This window comes from Cervus elaphus, chromosome 4 (assembly GCF_910594005.1).
Source record: "Cervus elaphus chromosome 4, mCerEla1.1, whole genome shotgun sequence".
In the NCBI taxonomy this organism is placed as follows: Eukaryota; Metazoa; Chordata; class Mammalia; order Artiodactyla; family Cervidae; genus Cervus; species Cervus elaphus.
The window spans coordinates 47497028-47520659 of NC_057818.1; the positions used below are offsets into that span (position 1 = coordinate 47497028).

The 23632-nt window shown below is 42.6% G+C and overlaps 1 protein-coding gene across 2 annotated transcripts; it reads left to right on the forward strand.

The window, feature by feature from the left end:
• The first annotated feature begins 1632 nt into the window (after positions 1–1632).
• On the forward strand, positions 1633–23416 carry ZNF383 (zinc finger protein 383). 2 transcript variants are annotated; one of them, XM_043893346.1, is made up of 6 exons: positions 1634–2160; positions 2957–3023; positions 5693–5749; positions 7133–7259; positions 7569–7664; positions 21143–23416. In XM_043893346.1, exons 3-6 carry the CDS (start codon positions 5741–5743, stop codon positions 22333–22335), a joined length of 1425 nt encoding a protein of 474 aa, XP_043749281.1. In that variant the 5' UTR covers positions 1634–2160; positions 2957–3023; positions 5693–5740; the 3' UTR covers positions 22336–23416. The 2 variants fall into 2 exon arrangements, with proteins under 2 accessions (XP_043749293.1, XP_043749281.1); XM_043893358.1 differs by lacking the exon at positions 2957–3023 and having other exon boundaries at positions 1633–2160.
• Positions 23417–23632: the final 216 nt, after the last annotated feature.

Genomic DNA, 23632 nt, shown 5'->3' on the forward strand with positions numbered 1-23632 from the left:
TGTATGTTATTCTCCTTGACCTCTACTCTCTTCATGGCAGTTCCCTCTCCTAAGTTTATCCTTCAAGATAAGCACTTGCTGTTGCTAAGTCGCTTCAGTTGTGTCCAACTCTGTGTGACCCCATAGATGGCAGCCCACCAGGCTCCACCATCCCTGGGATTCTCCAGGCAAGAACACTGGAGTGGGTTGCCATTTCCTTCTCCAATGCATGAAAGTGAAAAGTGAAAGTGAAGTCGCTCAGTTGTGTCCGACTCTTAGAGACCCCATGGACTGCAGCCTACCAGGTTCCTCCATTCACAGGATTTTCCAGGCAAGAGTACTGGAGTGGTTGCCATTGCCTTCTCTGAGATAAGCACCTAGTCTTCCTGAAATGATTTTTTCCCCCATGTCTGGAGTCTTCTTTAATAGAGGTTATTAGCTCCTAAGCCTCACTCTCACTTCTGCTTACCAGTCCTCATTCTCTGACATGCTTTTACCTAATCTCAACAGTATTGGGAACTGCTTATGTGTATTTTGGTGTTCATGGGCTTTTCCTTTCTCTGAACTTCACCGAAACTTGAGTTTTCTGTTTTGGTCTCCATTTGTGGCTTTTAATTGATTCTAAGAGATGAAAGGGGTAGGATTCATACCTAAACTGTTGTACTGATCATACTAATGAATCCTCCCCTCCCCCCCACCACTGCCCAGGCCCACCCCCATCTGCTGGGAGAGTCAGGGATCAAACGATGGAAGACTGGAAAGGAATAAAGTATAACTCTAAATGCTGCAAAGGGAGACCGAAAGTTGTGAAAGGAAAATCATTATTCAATCAATTTTACTAATAGAGATCTGGAAAATGGAATGAGGAGACCACGGAGAAAGTATGACTTACACACTTATAAGTCAGAAAGTATGACTTATGATAGAATCTTAACTTCCAGAAACTCAAGATACTTAGAAAACCCTGACCCTAAAATAACTCCAGAGCCTGTCTACTTATCAAACTCTTCCCCTAAAATAACTCAGTGACAGCCTAGTCCTTAAAAACAAATATTTCCTTTTCTAAAGTCAAAGTCAATCATAATTCCTTCCAGACAATGTTATTTACTTTGTGGGGTTTACCTTTGGAAGTCCTCGACTCTTTCTCTTCTGAAACACTCTTTAGGTTTTACCCAAATCTGTCTCCCAAATTGCAGTTCCTAAGACCTCCAAATAAACTCTTTTTTTTTTTTTGCAGGCTTCTGTGCTTTCTTGGAAGACAAGCTGTACCCATGAAAACAAGATCCTAAGGCATGGAAGGGTGTGGGCTATACAAGAAACAGAGCTATGATTTATAAAAGACAAGTCTGAAACTATGTGTCAGACACATTGGTTTGCTTTTTGCTTCTCCAAAATTCAAAACTGATAGTACCAGAACATGCACCCTAAACGGTCACTGTTGGCCAGATGAGGAAAGTGAGGTAACTCCAATTTCACCTGTGGCTTTACTCACTGGGGCCATTATCAAAGTCAACATTACCATACACAACAAACTGCTGGACGCGCCTGATAATCCGTCCCCATCCGCCCCACTCCGGATCGCTCTCCTTCCCTTTCCTGCTGAGGGTTCGTATCTGAGACTCCTAAATTTCCGCTGCCAGACTAGCACACACCACGTTAATCCGCGGAGGAAGGCAAAAATGGTGCTTTAGTCAATCTGGAATATTCTCACAGTAAGCTACAACTAGAAGAGTCTTGGGCGCCACTCTGTCCTCCACTGCAGCAAGCTCTGTGCAAAAAGACAACACAATCTTCTACTTAGGCGGGCGCCTCACCCATTCTGGTTCTAGACTACATTTCCCAGAAGTTCTTGCTGCTCTAATCTATTTTCGGCGCGAATCTAGCGACATTTTTCTATTTCTCAGGGGACATATGGCTCCATGGGATTGGCCTGGCCTTTGGAGGAAGCTTGTTTCTGGGATGTGGGGACTGTATCTGTATCTCAAGATCCTTGGCAGCAACCCCGAAAGGGGAGAAGAGGTGTAACTTGGCCCCAGGCGGTGCAGAAAATCCGAAGGCGAGGAGCCATCTTGTCCTAGCGGATCTGGCTCCGACTACATTTCCCAGCGACCCTGGCGCGTATAGGGCCGACCCATCACTTGCCTGCGGGACCCTCAGCCTCCGGGGAAGGGGAAGTGCAAGGTGAGCAACCTGGGTCCTGGGGGCTCGACTAGGTTCCGGATGTGCATCTCTGAGGGTCTGAAGGGACAGTCCAGGCGGGTCCGAAGTCTTGGGCCTGTATGATTTGATAGGACTGGGGGAGGGGGAAGGGTGGGATCCCATGTGTGTGATTGTGACCTTATGTGACCGTGCGGCGTTGTGTGTGCGTGTGATTATATGTCCCTGTAATGGGTGTATCATTGTGACTGACCATGCGCGCGAAACTGTGTGCAGGTGTGACTGTGGATATCCTCGCTGTGGTGTGTGATTGTGACAGTGTGCGGCTCCGACCCCGTAGTGGGACAAGTGATTGTGGGTACCCATATAACTTTGTGCTGTGTGTGTTGGGGTGGGAGTGTAGAGAATCTGGGATTGTGCTGCTATGACTGTTATCTGAGGGCTGCCTCTGATGGTGGTTTTATGAACGTTAGCAGTACTAAGTGTACTGGATGTCTATGACTGTGTAAGGATGTGTGAGTGTGATCACTTAAGTTTTTGTGGCACCGTGTGTGCGGTTGGAAAGTGCCTGTAACTGTGCCAAGCTGACAGTGTGTGTGTCCCAGTGGTTGATGTGTGAGATCAGGACAGATTTTGGTCTTGAGCAGCAGACTTTTCCCCTTCTGCGGCCAGGAATGCTCAGGACAGCCTCCACTCCTCTGACCTCTCTCCTTCCCTCCTTCCCATGGGTAGTAGGTGTGGGTCCAGAGTGACCTCTTATCTAATCAGTCTGAGCCACAGAAAGACCTGGCATTTCATGATTCCTTTCTCCTTCCTCCAGCTCTGTCTTTCTCAGAGAGGTCCCCTGAGGAGAAGGAAGAATGGCTGTTGACCAAGCCCAATACAAGGTGCGCTGGGGTTTCCTTTTTGTTTTATAAGTACCCTGGTGCACATGTGCGTGCTTTCATAAACATACCAATAGAGTTGCTAGGCCAGAAGATATGTCTGTATTTTCAAATTTCCTAGATAATGCTGGACTGATAACGGTTGTATCTGTTAAATTCTTACTAGCAGTTTATAAGCATAGTCATCCTGTATTCTAATACTTGGTCAGTTGGTGTTTTAATTTTTGATGACTCATCAGATATAATGCTACAGCATGTGGTTTTAAAAGTATAACCTACGTTATGGTGTGTTACACAGTAGTTTCACTGCCCTAAATATCCTCTGTGCTTTACCTATTCATCCCTCTTTGCTTCCTTCCTCCTAACCCCTGGCTACCATTGATCTTTTTACAGTCTCCATAGTTTTGCCTTTTCCAGAGTGTCATATAGTTGGCAAATAGAGCTTTTCATATTGACTTCTTTCACTTAGTATATGTCTTTTCATGATTCCATAGGCCATTTTCTTTTCTTTTCTTTTTTTGGCTGAATAAAATGGCATTGTCTAGATGTACCACAGTTTATTTAACCATTCACCTACTGAGGGACATCTTGTTTTTCTCAAGTTTTTGCAATTATGAATAAAGCTGCTATAAACATCTGTGCACAAGTTTTTGTGTGACATAATTTTTTAACTCTTTGGGATAAATATCAAGGTGCTTGCTAGATCATATGGTAAGAGTATGATTTTGTAAGAAGCTGCCAAACTGTCTTCCAAAGTGGCCATTCCGTTTTGCATTCCCACCAGCAATGTATGAGAGTTCCTGTTGTTTCACACCCTGGCCAGAATTTGGTTATCAGTGTCCTGGATTTTGGCCATTCTCATAGGTGTGTAGTGGAGGAGTCTTTTATTTAGACATTAAAATATATTTGTAAATTATAATAAATAGAGAATGTGATACTGGCAAAATAATAAACAGATCACTGAATCAAAGTAGAATCACAAATCCAAATGTATCATCTCTGATAAGGGTAGCATTTATTTTTAAATATTTATTTATTTGGCTGTGCAGGGTCTTAGTTGTTGCACTCAGGATCTCTGATCTTCATTGCAATGTGCGGGATCTTTTAGTTGTGGCAAGTGGGATCCAGTTCCCTGACCAGAGGTCACACCCTGGCCCCTTGCATTGGGAGCTCAAAGTTAGGCACTGGACTGCCAGGGAAATTCCAAGGGTAACATTTAAATCAGTATGGAAAATATATTCCATAGTCATCTATGGATGACTCTAAGGTATAAGGATGACTCTAAGGCTCATTTTTTCCCCCCGCATTTCAACATGTATGAAATAAGGTTATGTCTTAAATAGATCCTCATTTCTTAGTAGCAGTAAAATAATGGTGCATGTTAAGTCGCATAGAATACTATATTATTCATATGTGATTTTGGTACATTTGGGTAAGCCCTCTCTGGGGGAAAATGAAGTAGGATTCTTAACTCATATCTTTTACTAAAGTAAAATTATAACTGATAGTCTCATGCCATTGTCTTTTACCAAATAATACCAAAATAAAAATAATAATTGATTAAAGGCTTAAATGTAATGAAAGCATTACAAGTGTAGAAAAAAGAAAAAATTTTTAATGTAAATATATATGAGTAAGAAAGCTCTTATTCCAGAACTAGAAGAGTTGAAATTTTAACTTTTGTGTGGCTAAAACACATAAGCAGAGGTTTTTGTTTTTGTTTTTTTTAATATTTATTTGGCTGCACTGGGTCTTAGTTGCAGCACTTGGAATCTTTGATCTTTAGTTGCGGCATGTGGGATCAAATGCTCCTGCACTGGGAGCTCTGAGTCTTAGCCCCTGGACCACCAGGGAAGTCCCTGGTGGTTGTTTTTTAGAAAAAAACAAAGCTAGTGCATAAAGAAAGGATTGCCTCGGTGTGAATCTGAGCTTGGAAAATGAGAATTGCTTAAGGAAGTCTTTAGTCCTAATTGGGCTTCCCTAGTGATTGAGATGGTAAAGAATCCGCCTGCAATGCAGGAAACCCACGTTCGATCCCTGGGTTGGGAAGATCCCTTGGAGAAGGAAATGGCAACCCCTTCCATTCTTCTTGCCAGAAAAAAATCTCATGGACAGAGGAAACTGGTGGGCTATAGTCCATGGGGTCACAAAGAGTCGGAGCAACTGGGCAACTAACACTTTCACTTCACACTTAGTCCTAATCAGAATAAACTGTGTTCCTGGCCACAGCCTGGCCACAGGCACCATTTAGGTAAAGCTGGCTTGGGGACCTGAGGGCTACAGAGGAGGGGTCCACTCAGAGCAGGTCATAGCAGCTCTGTCTTGGGTTCAGAGCAACAGCAGCACTGAGATGGGGCAAGGTCTTGCCTGGATCACTTGGCTGAGGCAGGAACCTGGGTTGCTTATATGAAGGAGAGGAATTATGAGTCTTTATTCCTTTGAATCAACTAGCTGGGATCCATTTTGCTGCAGCAAAAGCCTGGGATTTCTGGAGTTGAGGAATGAGGGGGATTTATTCCAGACTCCCACTCACTAACTAGAGTTATATCCCGAGACCAAGGGAAATGGAAGTAATTTTGCCTGGAGAGTCCAAAAGCTGTAAGGCTAGAGTTGTCTCTAGATATTTCTTTGATTTCCCAGGCCTGCCTTCTCAGAACACTATCTTTTTTCAGGAGAACAGCCCCAAGGAGGACTGATCATCTCCTGTAATACTGAAAGCCATGGCCCAGGTAAGTTAGCTGAGGCTCTTTCTTATCTTCCTGACATTCAATTCTTTCTAAGAAAAACAAACAAAATTTTAAGGGTATGTGAGCCCAATCTCTTACTTTGTAGGTAGCCCTTCCATCTCTTTCCTTTCTTTGCAATTTTTGTTGTTGTTGTTAGAAAAGAAAAAAAAAATTCATTTGTCTGCTCTTTGGATTTTGCTGATTTCTTCTCTGGGGTATCATGTAAGTGTTTCCTGGGAATTGGTATGTAGGTCTTGATCAGATTCAGTTGGGATTTTTTTGTCAGGAATATTTCCTAGGTGGTGATGTGTGATTCCATTAGGAGGTGTATTATTTCTGGTTCTCTTTCCTTTTGTAATGTTAGCTACCAGTGAGGATTATTGTCTAGATTCATTAATTCATTAGAGGTTGCAAAATGATATTTAAATTCTGTCATTCATTTTCTATAGATTAGGTAGCATACTATGTTTAAAACATCTCATCAACTCTTTGGTCTAAAGGACCATTTGTATGGGAAAGAATGTTTGATTCTTTCCCCTTATTTACCAGTTTTTATTTTATTATTTATTTAATTATTGGCTGTGCCTGGGTCTTCGTTGCTGCTCACGGCCTTTCTCTAGTTGTGAAGAGCAGGTGCTTCTCTTGTTGTAGAGTTCAGACTCTAGAGCATGGACAGAGTAGTTAAGGTGCATGGGCTGAGTTGCTCCAAGGCATGTGGAATATTCTTGGACCAGGGGTCAAACCCAGGTCCCTTGCATTGGCAGGTGGATTTTTAACCACTAGACCACCAGGGAAGTCCTTTACCAATTTTTAAAATAATGAGTTGGTGTCTTAGAATCCTACAAAGATGACTAGTAATTTCTTATTCAATATTGTTAAGAGCTCATGGATTTAAACATTTTTGATCTAATCAGTCCATTACATTTGATCCTCAAATTACTGTCTTTGGCCAGTGGGAGGTTTTTCAGGTTGGCTCTTGAACCCTTTTAACATGATGCCAGTAGTTTTTGATAGCTCTCTTCTTTCTGAGAATGTTCAAACTCATCCGCTGCATTTGACTCAATTCTGAAATTGTCTCTTTGCCAACTTTTGTTCCTTTTATTTGAATACAATGCTTAGAGATGACAATCTAGACGCTAGGGATGTTCATTGCTACTGGGTTAATTATTGTTTCTGGGCCTTTTCTATAGACTGAGTCAGGAATTTATTTATTTTTTTTAGTATGAAATAAACTGGTAACTCTTGCATCTACTTCTAGGGTCCAAAGATACTGGTTCTCAGTGATACCAATGTAATTGCTCTTTGCTTTACCCCCAGATATAAGCACAGTAGTCTGTGAAATATTTCTTTCTGTTGCACAAATAATACATGTGTTTATTATTTCAGGGATCAGTGATGTTCACTGATGTGTCTATAGACTTCTCTCAAGAGGAGTGGGAATTCCTGAACCCTGATCAGAGGGACTTGTACAAAGATGTGATGTTGGAAAACTATAGCAATCTGGTGTCAATGGGTAAGGACATCTATACTGGTAATTTTGAGTTCTCCCCTGGAATGTCTGTTTCTTCTGCAGTGAATTTCTCAGCTACTTTTCAAGTTACCAGCTGAATTTCTGCTCCCTGTTCTCAAATAAATGGTTTGAACTGAAATAGAAAGGAAGAGTGGGAAATGGGCAGCTCCCAGTTGGCTGTGGCTGAGCCTCTTCTTTGTTTGACTGTTCCCATAGTAGCATCTCTTCCTTGATCATCAAGGGACTGGGTATTACATTCGGGTCTGATTTACCCACAGCCTAACCATGTTCCATGTCTTTTCTTGTGAGCAGGACTTTACATCCCCAAACCTCAAGTTATCTCCTTATTGGAACAAGGGAAAGAGCCATGGATGATTGGCAGAGAGCTGACAAGAGGCCTGTGCTCAGGTGAGTGAGAAATGACTGGACCAAGGCAGGGCACTGTAGGTAATAACTCAGCTGATTCATGAAGAAACAGCACCCTTGAGATGTGATCTTGGAAGCTCCCATCAAAGCAGTAGGCCTGTGGGAAAAACTAACTCCTTTGAGCATGAGTTTACGAATGACCTGTTCCATTCCTTTCCTCACTTACTGCTCTTTCTGCTACTCTTTGTCCAATACCCTTCTTAATTTCACGTAGAAAGTGCCCTTCATATCCCCTGCAAAGAAAACTCTTTTACCCGTACTTTTTTTGTTTCCTATTTTTGGGCTGTGCCACGTGGCATGAGGAATCTTAATCCCTGACCAGGGTTTGATCCCATGCCCCCTGCCATGGAAGCGTGTTTTCTTAACCACTGGACCTCCAGGGAAGTCCCTACCTGTATTTTAAATTTTTAATTAATTTATTTATTATTTTGGCTGTGCTGGGTCTTCACTGCTGCGTGCAGGCTTTCTCTTCTTTGTAGTGCACAGGATTCCCATTGTGTGGGTTCTTTTGTTGGGAGCATGGACTCTAGGTGCATGGGCCTCAGTAGTTGCAGCTCATGGGCTCAGTAGTTGCAATTCCTGGGCTCTTGAGCACAGGCTCGATGGTGATGGAGCATGGCACGGGCTTAGTTGTCCCTCAACATGTAGGATCTTCCTGGACCCGTGATTGAACCCATGTCCCCTATTTTGGCAGGTGGATTCTTAACTGCTGGACCGTCAGGGAAGTTCTTCTACCTATATTTTAGATTCAGTTCCTTGCTAGGCTTTCTTCCTCTTAGACTCAACTAAATGTTTTCTGTTACCATTCCCAAAATAGTATACCTGTGTGTGTGTGTGCACGTTTGTGCATGTCTGCACGTACCTGCCCCAGCTCCAAGTCCTAGTCTTCATTATAGCTGCCCACCAATGACTGATTTTTTCTTTTGTTTGTTGTGCATTTTTCCTTTATCCATTATTTTTTATTTCCTAATTTGTGCAAAGGAGTCTGCCATGTGATGCATTTTTCTAATTGTGTCAACTGTTAAAAACTTGGGGTCAAAAAGTAGTGCTAAATAAATGAACCTCTCTACAAAACAGAAATGGACCCACAAGATATAGAAAACAGACTCGTGGTTGCCAAGAGGTAGGAAGGTGGGGGAGGGAAGGACTGGGAATTTGGGATTACCAGCTGTAAACCGTTAATATTACATATAGGACAGATAAACAACAAGGTCCTTCTGTATAGCACAGGGAATATAGTCCTTATCCTGTGATAAACCATAGTGGGAAAGAAAATCTATGGGAAATCTGATGGAAAAGAAACAATGTATGTATGTAATTGAGTCACTTGGCTGTATAGCAGAGATCGGCACAACATTGTAAGTCAACTCTATTTCAAAAAAAAAAAAAACATTAAACTTTTTAAAAAGTAGTGATAAAATATATCCATAAAATAACTTTCACAAAGTAGTGCCTGATAAAAGAATCAGACGGTGGGGAGCTTAGCAGAAAGTCAGGAGCTAAATATTCAGAAATAGATTTAATCTATACTGAAATAGCAGTTGGAGCCTTGCAAGTGATTACAGTCACTGTCTAAAGAGACGATGCTGGGAAAAACAAAAAGGTCTTTGCCTAAATTGGGAACGAACGGGGCAGAGAAGAAGAGATTCGGTATAAAGTAGGCGAACCAAAAGAATACTTACATAATAGTTCTATATACTAAGCTTTGGTTCAGATGCTGTGATTATAATATTGAACAAAGCATTTAAAATTCTGCTGTCCTGGAGCTTATATTCTAGGGGATGCGAGAGAAAAAGTATATATCATATATATATGTATATGTCAGATGATAAATGCTATGAAGGAAGGTAGAGAAGGCCTTTTTAGAATTATTATTTTTCTTTAATAAATCTCTTTCTTACTTTCATGTGTTTATTTGGCTGTGCTGGGCCTTAGTCGCAGTACGTGGGATCTTCGATCTTTGTTGTGGCATCTTCTGGTTGTGGTGTGGAAACTCTTAGTTGCAGCATGTGGGATCTACTTCCCTGACTGGGCCCCCTGCATTGGGAGCATAGAGTCTTAGCCACAGAACCACCAGGAAAGTCCTGAAAGGTCCTTCTGATGAGGAAGGAAGTGAGGGAACAAATAACGTAGATGTCTGGTAGAAGAGATTCAGGCAAAAGTCAGGAAGAACGAAGTTCCTGAGTTAGGAGTTTTTTGGCTCCTCTCTTTGTGATTGGAACAGAATGAGCCAAGAGGGAATTATGTGAAAGGAGATCAGCAAGGTAGCAGGATGCATGTGTGTTTGTGTGCTCGCTGCTAGTGGGAGGGAGGGTGTATCTGCGGATAACTTGAGGTCTTATAGGCCTTGGTGTGGGCTTTGAATTCTATTTTGTGCTCAGTCGTTCAGTCATGTCTGACTCTGCAACACTCTCGACTGCCTGCCAGGCTCCTCTGGGATGTAAAGCCATTCCATTCTGAGTGAGGTGATTTGAACAGAGGAGTGACTTCATGTTTTTAAAGGATCCCTCTAACTCAGTGGTTGATAATTTTGGATTCCTTTGGATAGAATTGTGGGAACTCATGAACTTGGATGAAAAGAAAAAAAAATGCATCTTTACATCTAGTAATCTGTAATTGCAATTTAGCATGTCTTCCTGTTATTATGTATGCAGCAAACCATGATAGTGTTAGTAGTTTCTGTGACTTTGACATGAATGGAAATCACAGATATTTTCATATCATTTTACTGTTATTGTAGACATACTGAAATATCATTTGTGGTCATCACTATTTCAGAATTACAGGCTCACTGCTAGGACTTACTATTTAATTTTACTTATTTATTTATGGCTGTGCTGGGTCTTCATTACTGCTTTCTTTAGTTGTGGTGAGTGGGGGCTACTCGCTAACTGTGGTGAGCAGGATTCTCTTTGCGGTGGTTTCTCTTGTCACAGAGCATGAGTTTTAGGGTGCACCAGCTTCAGTAGTTGTGGCACACAGGCTTAGTTGCTCCTTGGCTTTTGGGATCTTCCCAGACCAGGGATAGAACCCATGTTCCCTGCATTGGCAGGCAGATTCTTAACCACTAGACCACCAGGGAAGTCTGGTCTTAGATATGTTCATAGAGAAGAAAACTCCAGGCAAAGTGGAGAACCCCTGTGCAGGCCCTTCTGAGAGGGGAAGAATTGGTGTGTTTGAAGAATGGAACGAAGTCAGTGTTGTTGCCCCCAGGAGCAAGCAAAAGCAGAGCGTGAGTTGAGATTGGAGAGACAAGTAGGAACTACATTATTCAGTCTTTGCTGGATTTTGAGCAGTGGAAGCCTGGGCCAAATGTCATTTTGGTGCTTGAATAGGTTAGAGAGTATGAGAACTTGGTGGGGATCTGGGTTAGGAGTCTACTTGAGTGGTCTGAGTTAGAGACTACTCTGAGTTAAACTCTTCCTGGTTTGAAAGAGGGCATTGGCAGTGGTGATAAAAAAAATTACTGAGGAGGTTAACTGGATGAAAGTTGCTGAAAGATCCTATGAAGGTAGGAGGAAAGAATATACTGAAATGAATTCCCTGTTTCTGGCTTGAGATACTCTAATCGAGTCTATTTTGATGTCTTCAAACTGTTCAATTTGCCTAAAATATCCATCAGCTGTCATATACTGAACACTTTATTCAACAACATTTACTATACTTTTCCTCATCCTTGTAGTAATCACAAATTAAGGATTAGCTCCCTTTTACAGATGAAGAAATGGGGACTAGAAAGGTTAAATAATTGCCTTGGAACCTGTTGTGAGTAACTGTCAGTTTGGGGACTCAGCTCTCATTAGTCTGCTTCTGACTCCTGTCGTCCTTCCATGGCACTATCTTGCACTGTGTCTTATTATTATTTATAATCCTCATGTGAAACTCTTGAGAATTTTTTTTAAATTGAAGTATAGGTGATTTACAATGTTGTGTTCGTTTCTGGTGTACAGCAAAGTGATTCAGTTATACACATGTGTATGTATATATACACACATATTTTTTTCAGATTCATTTTCATTATGGTTTATTGTAAGATATTAAATATAGTTCCCTGTGCTATATGGTGGGAACTTGTTTATTTTATATATAATAGTGTGTATCTGCTATTCCCCAAATCCTAATTTCTCTCTCTGACTTTTTCCCCTTTGACTTTTCCCCTATGGTAACCATAAGTTTGTTTTCTAGATATATGAGTCTTTCTGTTTTGTAAATAACTTCATTTGTATAATTTTTTTTTAGATTCCACATACAAGTGATATCATAACAGTATTTGTCTTTCTCTGTGTGATTTTCTTAGTATGATAATATCTAGTCTATCCATGTTGTTGCAGATGGCATCATTTCTTTTTATGGTTGAGTAATATTCCAGTGTGTGTGGGTGTGTATGTGTGTATATCACCTTTATCCATTCATCTGTCTGTGGCTGTTTAGGTTGCTTCCATGTCTTGGCTGTTGTAAATAGTACTGCTGTGAACATTGGGATGTATGTATCTTTTTGAATTATGGTTTTCATCTTTTCTTAATGTATGCTTAGGAGTGAGATTGTTGGATCATATGGTATTAATAACTCTATTTTTAGTTCTTTAAGGAACTACCATACTATTCTCCATAGTGACAGCGCCAATTTATATTCCCACCAATAGTGTATAAGGATTTTTTTTTCCATACCCTCTCTAGCATTTATTATTTGTAAATTTTTGGATGATGGCCATTCTGACAGGTGTGAGGTGGTATCTTATTGTGGTTTTGATTTGCATTTCCCTGGTGATTAGGTTGAGCACCTTTTCATATATCTATTGGCCATCTGAATGTCTTCTTTGGAGAAATATCTATTTAGATTTGCCCATTGTTTGATTGGTTTTTTGATTGTTTGATATTGAGCTGTATGAACTATTTGTATATTTTAGAAATAAGCCATTTTCAGTTGCATCATTTGCAAATATTTTCTCCTATTCTGTAGGTTGTCTTTTCATTTTGTTTATTGTTTGTTGTGCTGTTGCACTGTGTCTTTTTTCTCTCTCTGTATGCCTTAAACTTCAGTGGCCTCCCCTCCCAGTCACTGTGGTGGTATTAGTACATGAGCAAATCTCTCTCTTGTCCCAGGATCAGCATCACAAAATTCTAAGGCAAACAGTATTTTCACTGAATCTCCAGCACATAACATTTTCTGAGTCTTCCCTATCTGCTACTCACATCAAATTAGTTCAGTACCTTAGACTTTGGGCTTCCCCAGTCCACAGTGGTAAAGAATCCACTTGCCAATGCCGGTGTATTCAGGAGACACAGATTAGATCTCTGGGTCATGAAGATCCCCTGGATGAGGGAATGGCAACCCACTCCAGCATTCTTGCCTGGGAAATCCCATGGACAGAGGAGCCTGGTGGGCTACAGCCCATGGGATCAAAAAGAGTTGGACACATCTGAGTGACTGAGCATACATTCACTTTAGGCTTATCTCAGGCTAGTCCCCCATGTGGCTAACTCTCTGATCACTTTCAATATGTCCTCACATCCAATATGTCCTTTATTATGGACCTTATTCTTCTTTATCCCCAGCTGGGTAAACTGCAGTTTACTTCTGACTCCCAACAACCCAGAGTCAGCCTAAACCCCACAGGTTAATAGCCAGCCTTCCACAAGACTGCTCCCACTCCTGACCCCAGCTGCGAGTCCCACTCAAACTTCTGACCAACTGACTATAAATTCAGGTATTTCCATACCCCCCTGCAGGCTCAATAATTTGGTAAAACAATTCAGAAGACTCAGGGAAGTGCTATACTTACAATTGGAGTTTTACTATAAAGGATATCAGATGAGTTGGTAGGCTTTGGATGCAGAGGTTCCACACCCTCTCCCTGTGAAGCACCAACCAGAAAACTCCACTGAACTTTGGTGTTGAGTTTTTATTGTGTTATAGCCACGCTTTCCAGGAAACAGACTCACTCAGAAGGACAATGCAGATAGTGGAGTGCAGTTTATTACAACGGCGGGCCCAAGGCAGAGTCTCCTCTTAGCCAAGGACCCCGTCCAGCATTTGTGAAAATCTTTTATACCCCATGCGTACGTGTCCTAACCCACCACCTACCCCATGTGTACGTGTCTAAACCCACCACCTACCCCATGTGTACGTGTCCAAACAGTCAATAGTCAATAAGCCTGCAGTTACATTCCAACCAGTTAATAATCCATAAGCCTGTGATTACATCCTGATAGATACGAAAAAAAGTTTATGACCTGTCCGGAGACAGGGGTGATTACTGTATGCTTCCTCTTAGGCAATGAGTAGCCTGGATGTGATCTTCAAGATTCCCCTGTCTGGAGGGGGTCTTATCCTTCCACTGTCGTCCCCACAGGCACTAAGCAGAGAGTTCAGAGTCCGCTGGAGAGGCAGCCGAGCACGGCCAGCACGGACAGGCCTGAGATGGAGTCCAGGCCCTATGAATTCCTTCTTCATTCCCCCCTCTTGATGCTCTTAGTTTCCATAACGAGCATCACTCATTGAGATATATTGTACCTTAGCCCTCCTGTCACCCACATGAGAGAATGCTATCAACCTCTGGGTTACAAAATTCACAAGACATTGTAGGAAGCAGGGCCCACAGAGCAGTATGATTAAGATTACTATAACAACAGTTACAATGGTTTTCCACCAGTCTCCCTTTACCCAGGAGAGAACTGAAGTCCAAAAGGGAATATTTTCATTAGACATGGCTTTCGCTTGATTTTGCATATCCTTCAAGGCAGTAGATACATTTCCAGACAGGTCAGGGATGTACACACAACATTCGACTTTAATTACGGCACAAGTCCCTCCTTGGGCTGCTGTGAGTATGTCTAATGCCATCCTATTTTGAATTACTGCCTTCCTCATCTGAATTTGTTCTTCATTCAAAGCTTGAATGGCTTTTGTACTGTCTAAGAGGGCTTGTTTAGTGAAATTAGTTAAGGCCTCTACCTTAACCATGATATCTGTTGTTCCTACAGAGGGTACAAACAAGGCAGCAAGATAGTCATACCATTAGAACACAGATCGTGTTCATCTTGCATGCAGATAAGGCAGGTTTACTGGAGGCTGGTGCAGGCCAGGCTTAATACTGCCATGGGCGAAAGCAAATCCTAATGTGCAACGCCCCACCCAGCCAACTGGTAACCATGGCCATAAGTTAAGTCCACAGAGCCACTGGGTCCCATTGGGGGCTACCCAGCGGATTCCAGGATTATATTTCCTGTTGGAACCGGGCCACTGAACAGACTGATTGGGGTGATAGGTAACTTCCAAGATTTGTTTACATTGTTCAGGGGGCAAATAACCCATATATTTTAATTCTTTTGGGTCTAGGGGGTGGTCTCCAAACCCAACTTTCTGTTCTTTTTGTTCCCAGCAAATAGTAGTAGGGGTAATCAACTGTCCTTTCTCAGGAGTCATCCAGAAATATTCATCCCAGACCTGGTAGTATTGCTCAAGGTACCGGGAGGCCTGTCCCCCTTTTGTTAAGGGAGCCCTTTTCCTCTTTAATTTTCATATATGAGGTATAAGCCTTTGTTATCTCCATAAGGCTGGTGTTCATGTTAAATGTAACCCTATGTCCCTGGCCCATTGATGGCTTCTTCTTACACCAGGAGAGCAAAGAAAGGTTATGGTTGGTGAGAGAGAGAAAAGTTCCTTTCTGTTGCTCTAAGAAGGAACACAGTGGTATAAAGTCCCCATAACAGAGTGGCGATACCCACCAGGGGAGTCCGTCCATTACTGACAGGGGCATGGCCCCACATACCCAACAGTTGGAGGAGTTGTGGAAGTTCGCGTAAGAATGTGCCCACGAGATGAAGACGTTGTCCTGTGCAGGAACACTGGTCAGGTTCAGGATTGCGTTGATGAGGCCGAGCAGCAGGAGTCGTTTACCCAGCTCCATCCTGTAGAGGGCTCGTCCGGGATCTCGTTCTCTTCTTCCTCTTCAGAATGATCTTGGTTCCCCGTGGGTCGGTGGGGTCCTTCTGGGTGGTCCACTCAGCGTCTTCCGGGTCAGTGTTGTATGCCTTCTTTGCTCTGGTGTGATGGATCCAAGGGGCAATGACTGCAACTTTAACTGCAGTAGGGGTAGTTAGAATAACATAAGGGCCCTTTCACCAAAGGCTAGCAAATCATGTTCCCAATCTTTGACCCATACTTGGTCACCAAGTGTAAACTCATGAATCTGTTCCCCAAGGGGGAACGGCACCCTTTCTTGTACAAACTTAGTTACCCGATTTATTACCTTACCCAGTTCCATCTGCTGTGAAATCCTGTCCCCCCTTACCTGAGGCAAATTTGTTGACACCTGTTTTATTATGGGAGGAGGCCTCCCATACACAATTTCGTATGGAGAATAGCCTTGGGACTGTGGGGTCATCTTGAGTCTGAGCAGAGCCATCGGAAGCCAGTCCACTCAGGAGCAGTCAGTTTCTCTGATCCACTTGGAGAGTCTCTTTAAGTGTCCAGTTGGTTCATTCCACCATCTCAGAACTCTGGGCCTATATGCAGTGTGCAGTTTCCATTTGATGTTTAAAGTTTTGCTTACTTGTTGTACTAAATCAGCTGCAAAAGCCGGGCCATTGCCTGATCCAATGCTGGTAGGAAATCCAAATCTGGGAACCATTTCCCTAAGCAGGCACCGGGCTACTTCTGATGCTCTTTCAGTCCAGGTAGGAAAAGCTTTTACCTATCTCAAGAATGCACATACCATGACTAGCAGGTAACGGTAGTGTCGGTGAGGTTTCATTTCAGTGAAGTCCACTCCCAGGTGTTCAAGGGGCAGTGTGCCTTTCAGCTGAATACCCAGAGGATTTTGTCTGAATACCCGAGAGGCAGCATTAACCTGTGAGCAGGCAGCATGGCCTAGGTGGGTCGCTTGGTGTGTTTGGCTTACCAGAGTGTGTGCCAGCTCCTCCGGTACCAATAATTTGTCACTTGGCAATTCCTACCATCTCTTTTCAGTCTTGATGGCCCCTTCTGCTCTGGCTAACCCAACAGCTGTTGTCCTTGTTTTATCAGGCTAGTGCGATCAGTATATAGGACCCAATTAGGGTCTGGAACCTTGAGCCCTTCTTTAAAACAAACCCCAGATACCTTACCTCCTCTTTGTAGATTGTGCCTTCTTTTTCAACACCTGGTAACCTGCTTCCATCAACAGCTGGAGCAGTGCATTTGTCCCTTTCCAGCATTTTTCGTTGGTCTCAGGCAGCCAGCAGCAGGTCATCCCCGTATTGTAGGAGCTGATATCCATACTCTTCTGGATGGAATGAGTCCAGATCAGAAGCCAAGGCTTCCCCAAAGATGGCTGTGGAGTTAGCCTTTATTATCTGGTGCTCCCGACTGGATCTTCCCATTCAAAGGCAATGATGGGCTGTGATGCTGGGGCGAGGTGTATGCAGAAGAAGGCATCCTTGAGATCTAGGCAAGGGTAAACTTTAGTCCTCAGTGGGAGGAGGCTAAGCAAGGTATAGGGGTTTGGAACAGTGGGGTGTAAAGTCACAGTAGCCTGGTTGACTAGCCTGAGATCTTGTACAGGCCTATAGTCCTGTCCTCCTTCCCTGTTGACTGGCAGGATTGGCGTATTCCAAGCCGACTGGCACTCTACTAGAATGCCTGCTTGTTTCAATCTATTGATGTGGGGCAATATGCCGGTTCAGGCTCCATCCGTAGCGGGTACCGGCGCCCTCTAACCGGGATGGTGCCTGGTTTGAGTTCCATTATCACTGGGGCATGATGTTCAGCCAGCCTGGGGGGAGGGGGGGTTGTCTTCCACCCAGACCTCAGGGAATAATTGAGTTAGCTCTCTCATGCTCTTCCAGCCCACCCGGTTCTGCCTTCAGAGGCTCATGCAACCTCCACTCATCTTGGGGTGGTATTGAGAGAGAGGGCAAATAAGTCATAGAGTCCGTCCAGAAGGTGGGCCTCTCCTCAGGGGAGAAAGTCACCTGTGCTCCTAGTTTGGAGAGCAAGTCTCCTCCCAACAGGGGTACTGGGCACTTAGGAATGTCACTTGGTGCCCCCCCCATCTGACATTTTCTGGGCTGGCAAAACGATTTAGTCATCTCTTCTCCGGATACCCCAGTAACAGCGGCAGTCTTTTTGGACAGAGGTGCCACAGGTTTTGTTACTACCGACAGTTCTGCTCCTGTATCCACCATGAAGTCAATGTTTTGGTCCCCCACTTTTAAGGTCACCATGGGCTCTCAGGGACCTGATATCTCAGCCCTAGCAGCCCTAGTTAATTTCCAAGTCAGCAAGCTCCACAACTGCGGGAGCTTCCTCTTCCTTCCTTGCCTTAGGGCATTCATTCTTCCAGTGGCCAAAAGCTCCGCACCGGGCACACTGGTTTGGCTGTAACGGGCCCAGGGCCTCCCTTGGGACCGGCTGAAGGACTGTCCTGTCCCTGGGGCAGATGAGGTTTTCTGGAGGGCCCAAGTTAGACTTTCCCAGAGCAGCAGCTTGCACTGTAAGTCTCTTGTCTGTTCTCTTTCATTCCCTCCGTCTCTCTGGCAGAGCGCGGTCTCTGCTTAATTCCAACGTCTCCCTCCCCCTCTTGTCAGTACTCCCCGGGAGAGGCGGGTATAGCTTGGGCGGTTCGGGTGGAGCCGGATCCTGGAAGTGTTGGCCAGAGGCTTCTGTCACCGGGATCGGAGCCTGCCCAAACAGCGGCTCTACGAACTCCGGGAAAGCTGGCGGAGGAGTAGCGGCTGTTGCAGAAACTTCACCTGGCCCTGGATCGGGCATTAAGGAGGCCTCCGGTCCTGGTGAAGCACTGGGAGGCAGGCGTGTCATTATCCAGCATGGGAGAGGGGTCAGGTCATCCCCGTCCAAATCCTGTAGAATTTCCTTTTTTATCATCAGTCAATTTTTGTGCCCTTAATATTTTTCCCTTTCCCTTCTGGATACAGAACCTTGTCCAAGTAGGAGGGTCTCAAGCTAACCCTAGCCATGAGTCAATAGATGGATATTGATCCAGGTGTCCTGGCTCTCCTGTGAGTACTGTATAGATTGCTTCCACTATTTTTAAGTTCACGGTGTTCTCTGGTGGCCATCCTGCTCCCATAGGGGTCCATTCGACCTCACAGAGTATGTGGAGGCAGTTAGGCTTCATCTTCACCCCATAGTCTCCTCCTAATCCCTTCTTTAAATTTTTAATCATACACTCCGATACAATTGCCTTAGATTCACTTTCCCCCATCTTGCTTACCTTCTCAGACCTTCTTCTACTTTTTCTTTTCGTTCTGTCTACGAAGTTCTCAGTACCCTATGTACTTCTGATATTTCCACTCAGTGACACTTAAATTGCCATTCTGCCTCCTTCCTAATTGGGGTGAGAAGAGCCTTACCTGCCATATCCCAGAGGGAGAAGGGGGATCAGCGTGTCTTCACCTGCTGGTCAGCACAGCTGAACCAGAACATCACATGGTCCGAGACTGTTTCTCCCTTAGAGTCCATTCTGCCTTGGTGGGCTTGATCAGGTGCGGATGAAAACACAGATGGGTTAAATATCTCATATCCCAGGCCATCTCCGGAAAAGCCAATTCATACTCACTTCTGTTTCCCCCTCCTTCTAGCCTAACAATTCCCGGGGGGGGGGTCAAGAATTTCATAGCAGACGGGACACCTCCTGGGGGAGGGCAGAATACGAGCATACAAGGACCAGTTTCCTATCCTAAAAATCCCCTGGTGATCGCTTGGTAATAATTTTCCCCAAGACGGTGTGGACACACCTCCTAAATGTCCTTCACAAATTTCCTTCCTAAACCCTAGCACGCTCGTCAACCTGTACCAAGCAATCGCCACCTGCCTATTCCAGGCTCCTGTGGGTCCCCGCTCCTTCTAGTCCCTCCCAGGGCGGGTGATCAGGCCCCCTCTTCCACCCTGCTGGTTGGGCTCCTCCTCACCTGAGCGCTCAGTTCCCCTGCTGCCATCCACTACCTGCCAAAGCGAAGAAACGGGCTTTGAAAGGCTGAATCCTTCCAGAGGGGCGAGGCGCCTTCCCCCCTCTAGGAGATTCAAGCCACAAAGCCTCGGGGTGGCCTCAAATGAGACCTGTCTCCACAAAGTGAAGAGTTTCCCGGCCCATGCACCAAATGTTATAGCCACGCTTTCTGGGAAACAGACTCACTCAGAAGGACAATGCAGATAGTGGAGTGCAGTTTATTACACCGGCGGGCCCAAGGCAGAGTCTCCTCTTAGCCAAGGACCCCGTCCAGCATTTGTGAAAATCTTTTATACCCCATGCGTACGTGTCCTAACCCACCACCTACCCCATGTGTACGTGTCTAAACCCACCACCTACCCCATGTGTACATGTCTAAACCCACCACCTACCCCATGTGTACGTGTCCAAACAGTCAATAGTCAATAAGCCCGCAGTTACATTCCAACCAGTTAATAATCGATAAGCCTGTGATTACATCCTGATAGATACGAAAAAAAGTTTATGACCTGTCCGGAGACAGGGGTGATTATGGTATGCTTCCTCTTAGGCAATGAGTAGCCTGGATGTGATCTTCAAGATTCCCCTGTCTGGAGGGGGTCTTATCCTTCCATTGTCATCCCCACAGGCACTAAGCAGAGAGTTCAGAGTCCGCTGGAGAGGCAGCCGAGCACGGCCAGCACGGACAGGCCTGAGATGGAGTCCAGGCCCTATGAATTCCTTCTTCAATTGGAGCTTAATTACATAATTATATTTAAGCATAATTAATTGGCATAATTGATTAGGGCATCAGCCACTCAATCTCTGGCCTCCCTCTCTTTCTCAGGGGTCAAGTAGCTGAAAATCCCAGCCCTCTCATCATATGTTGGGTCTTTCTAGTGAACAGTCCCCATCCTAAATCTGGGGACCCACCATGAGTCACCTCATTAGCACAGTGAAAACACTGCTATCTCTCAGTAAATACAAAGGGTTTTTGAAGCTCTTTGTTATGAACTAGGGACAAAAATCAAATTTATACTTTATTATACCAGAGAGCCCAAGAATCTTTCCTTTTATTTATAAAAATCTATGCTTTTATTCCTCTTAGGAGACCTTTAATGGATGTAAAAAAAAAAATAGCCACTTTGTATAATACATATCGTATGATGATATACTTTGTTTCTTACATATACATATAAGCTCATATAGATGTATATACTACTAGTCATCTTTTATGCCGAAGCATTATATATTTATCAACTTTTCCAAATGACTCTGGTCCACATCAATATTTGAGAATCATTGTGGTTTTCTATTTCCATAGATTCTGCCTGCTGCTTCCTGCTTTACATCTCATTAATTTTTGTGTATTTCTTGTCCATTTTTCAGATGCAACAGATATACTTGAGAATTCTATGTCATTTACTACCACATAATTGTTTTTACTTTAATTTTTCCATTTCTCTTATAGAAGTTTACCTTTTCACAAATGAGGTGGGAGAAGAATATTTACCTTTTATTTTCTTTCAGCTCTGGAATCAATGTGTGAAACCAAGTTATTATCACTAAAGAAGGAAGTTTATGAAATAGAATCATGCCAGAGGGAAATGATGGGACTTAGAAAACAAGGCTTTGAATATTCCAGCTTCAGAGATGTTTTGGAATATAGAAGTCACTTTGAAAAACAACTGGGACATCAAAATGGGCATTTCAGCCAAGAAATACTCACTCATGAGTACATGCCCTCATTTATTCAACAGACATTCTTTACTTTACATCAAATTAACAATGAAGAGAAACCCTATGAATGTAAGAAATGTGGAAAGGTCTTTAGTCAGAATTCACAATTTCTTCAACACCAGAGAATTCATATTGGCGAAAAATCTTACGAATGTAAAGAGTGTGGGAAATTCTTTAGCTGTGGCTCACATGTTACTCGACATCTGAAAATTCATACAGGTGAAAAACCCTTTGAATGTAAAGAATGTGGAAAGGCCTTCAGCTGTAGCTCATACCTTTCTCAGCATCAGAGAATTCATACGGGTAAGAAACCCTATGAATGTAAGGAATGTGGGAAGGCCTTTAGTTATTGCTCAAATCTTATTGACCATCAGAGAATTCACACTGGTGAAAAACCCTACGAATGTAAAGTGTGTAGAAAAGCCTTTACTAAGAGCTCACAACTTTTTCAGCATGTGAGAATTCATACAGGTGAGAAACCCTATGAATGCAAGGAATGTGGCAAAGCTTTTACTCAGAGCTCAAAGCTTGTACAACATCAGAGAATTCATACAGGTGAGAAACCATATGAGTGCAAAGAATGTGGCAAGGCCTTTAGTAGTGGCTCAGCTCTTACTAATCATCAGAGAATTCACACAGGAGAGAAACCCTATGATTGTAAGGAATGTGGGAAGGCTTTTACTCAGAGCTCACAACTTCGTCAACATCAGAGAATTCATGCTGGTGAGAAACCTTTTGAATGTCTTGAATGTGGGAAGGCCTTTACTCAGAACTCACAGCTTTTTCAACATCAAAGAATTCATACAGATGAAAAACCATATGAATGTAATGAATGTGGGAAGGCCTTTAATAAATGCTCCAACCTTACCCGACATCTCAGAATTCATAGTGGTGAAAAGCCCTATAACTGTAAGGAATGTGGAAAGGCATTTAGCAGTGGCTCAGATCTCATTCGTCATCAGGGAATTCATACTGATGAATAATAAAAGTTAAAGCTCTTCTCACCTTCCTGATCTTTTAAACAAAGAGAAAATTAAGGTTTGATAGTTACCCTCTTTCACTATTTTTTGTTTATTTTATAGAAAATAAATACATTTTAAAAATATATTTCTTAAAATATATAAAAAATATATTTCTTAAAATATATTTAATCCAAATATATTTTACTCTAAGTTAGGAATTTGGATTCTAAATTGATATATGCTTGTCTCTACCCCTCTCCTCCCCCACTCCATCTTGTATTAATGTCACTTCAACAGTTTTATCCTTTCCTACTGTTTTGTTCTAACTTCTTGGTGATATATTATATTATTGTTTATATTTGCTTGAGTCTTAAGGCTATTCTCTGATCTATATGTTTGTGCTTACACCAGTATCACACTGTTTAAACTGTGTGACTTTGTATTTTTTAATTCCTTGTAGAATTAATTATAATCTTGTTCTTGAAGTAAGTTTTAGTCCTTTTGTTTCATTTCACACATTTATATTTTCTTACTAGAAAACAATATCAGAAAACTAGAACCTAAAAAAGCCAGGATTAATTGTAGTCATGCCATCTATATATAGATAATGACTCTCAGTTGGTAGAGCAAATCCTACCAGACTTTGTTTTTAAAGAAAATGTAGTCATGGTACATATGTTGTACCTTTACCTGCTTTTATAATATAGTCAAAAATATGATTGCTATTTCAGTATATAGAGATTTTTATTATTTTTATTGATATATTTAATGACATTTTTAAATGACCTTATTATTCATGTTACGGTTGCATCTAATTGTTTTTGGTTATAAAATCTTCCTTTATTAATATGACCCAAAGTTTATGTTTGGATGTTTTGGCTTTTTCCTTTTAAAACATCTACTTTAGTTGGTGAAATTATCTACATTTTGTCCTTGTAAACTGTCTTATTCCTTTCACCAAGCCTAACCCCAGTCTCATATGAGAAAGGTAATTAACCACCATTATCAATATTATTTATCTTTCCAGATTTTTTTAACTTTTTACTTATATATGTTAGTGACATTTTCTTTTTTATGTATTAATAAATATAATCATGCTGTATGTGTTGGTTTGTTGTGATGATTCAATGAATTAATAAATATTCAGAACTTTTCCTATCATGTGGCAAATATCTAGTAAAAGTTGTTCATTATCATTATTATTATTTTTATACTCATTTTCATAATTACTATTTGTGGAGGGCTTTCCTGGTGGATCAGGATAAAGAATCCGCCTGCCAATGCAGGAGACTCAGGTTCAATCCATGGGTCAGGAAGA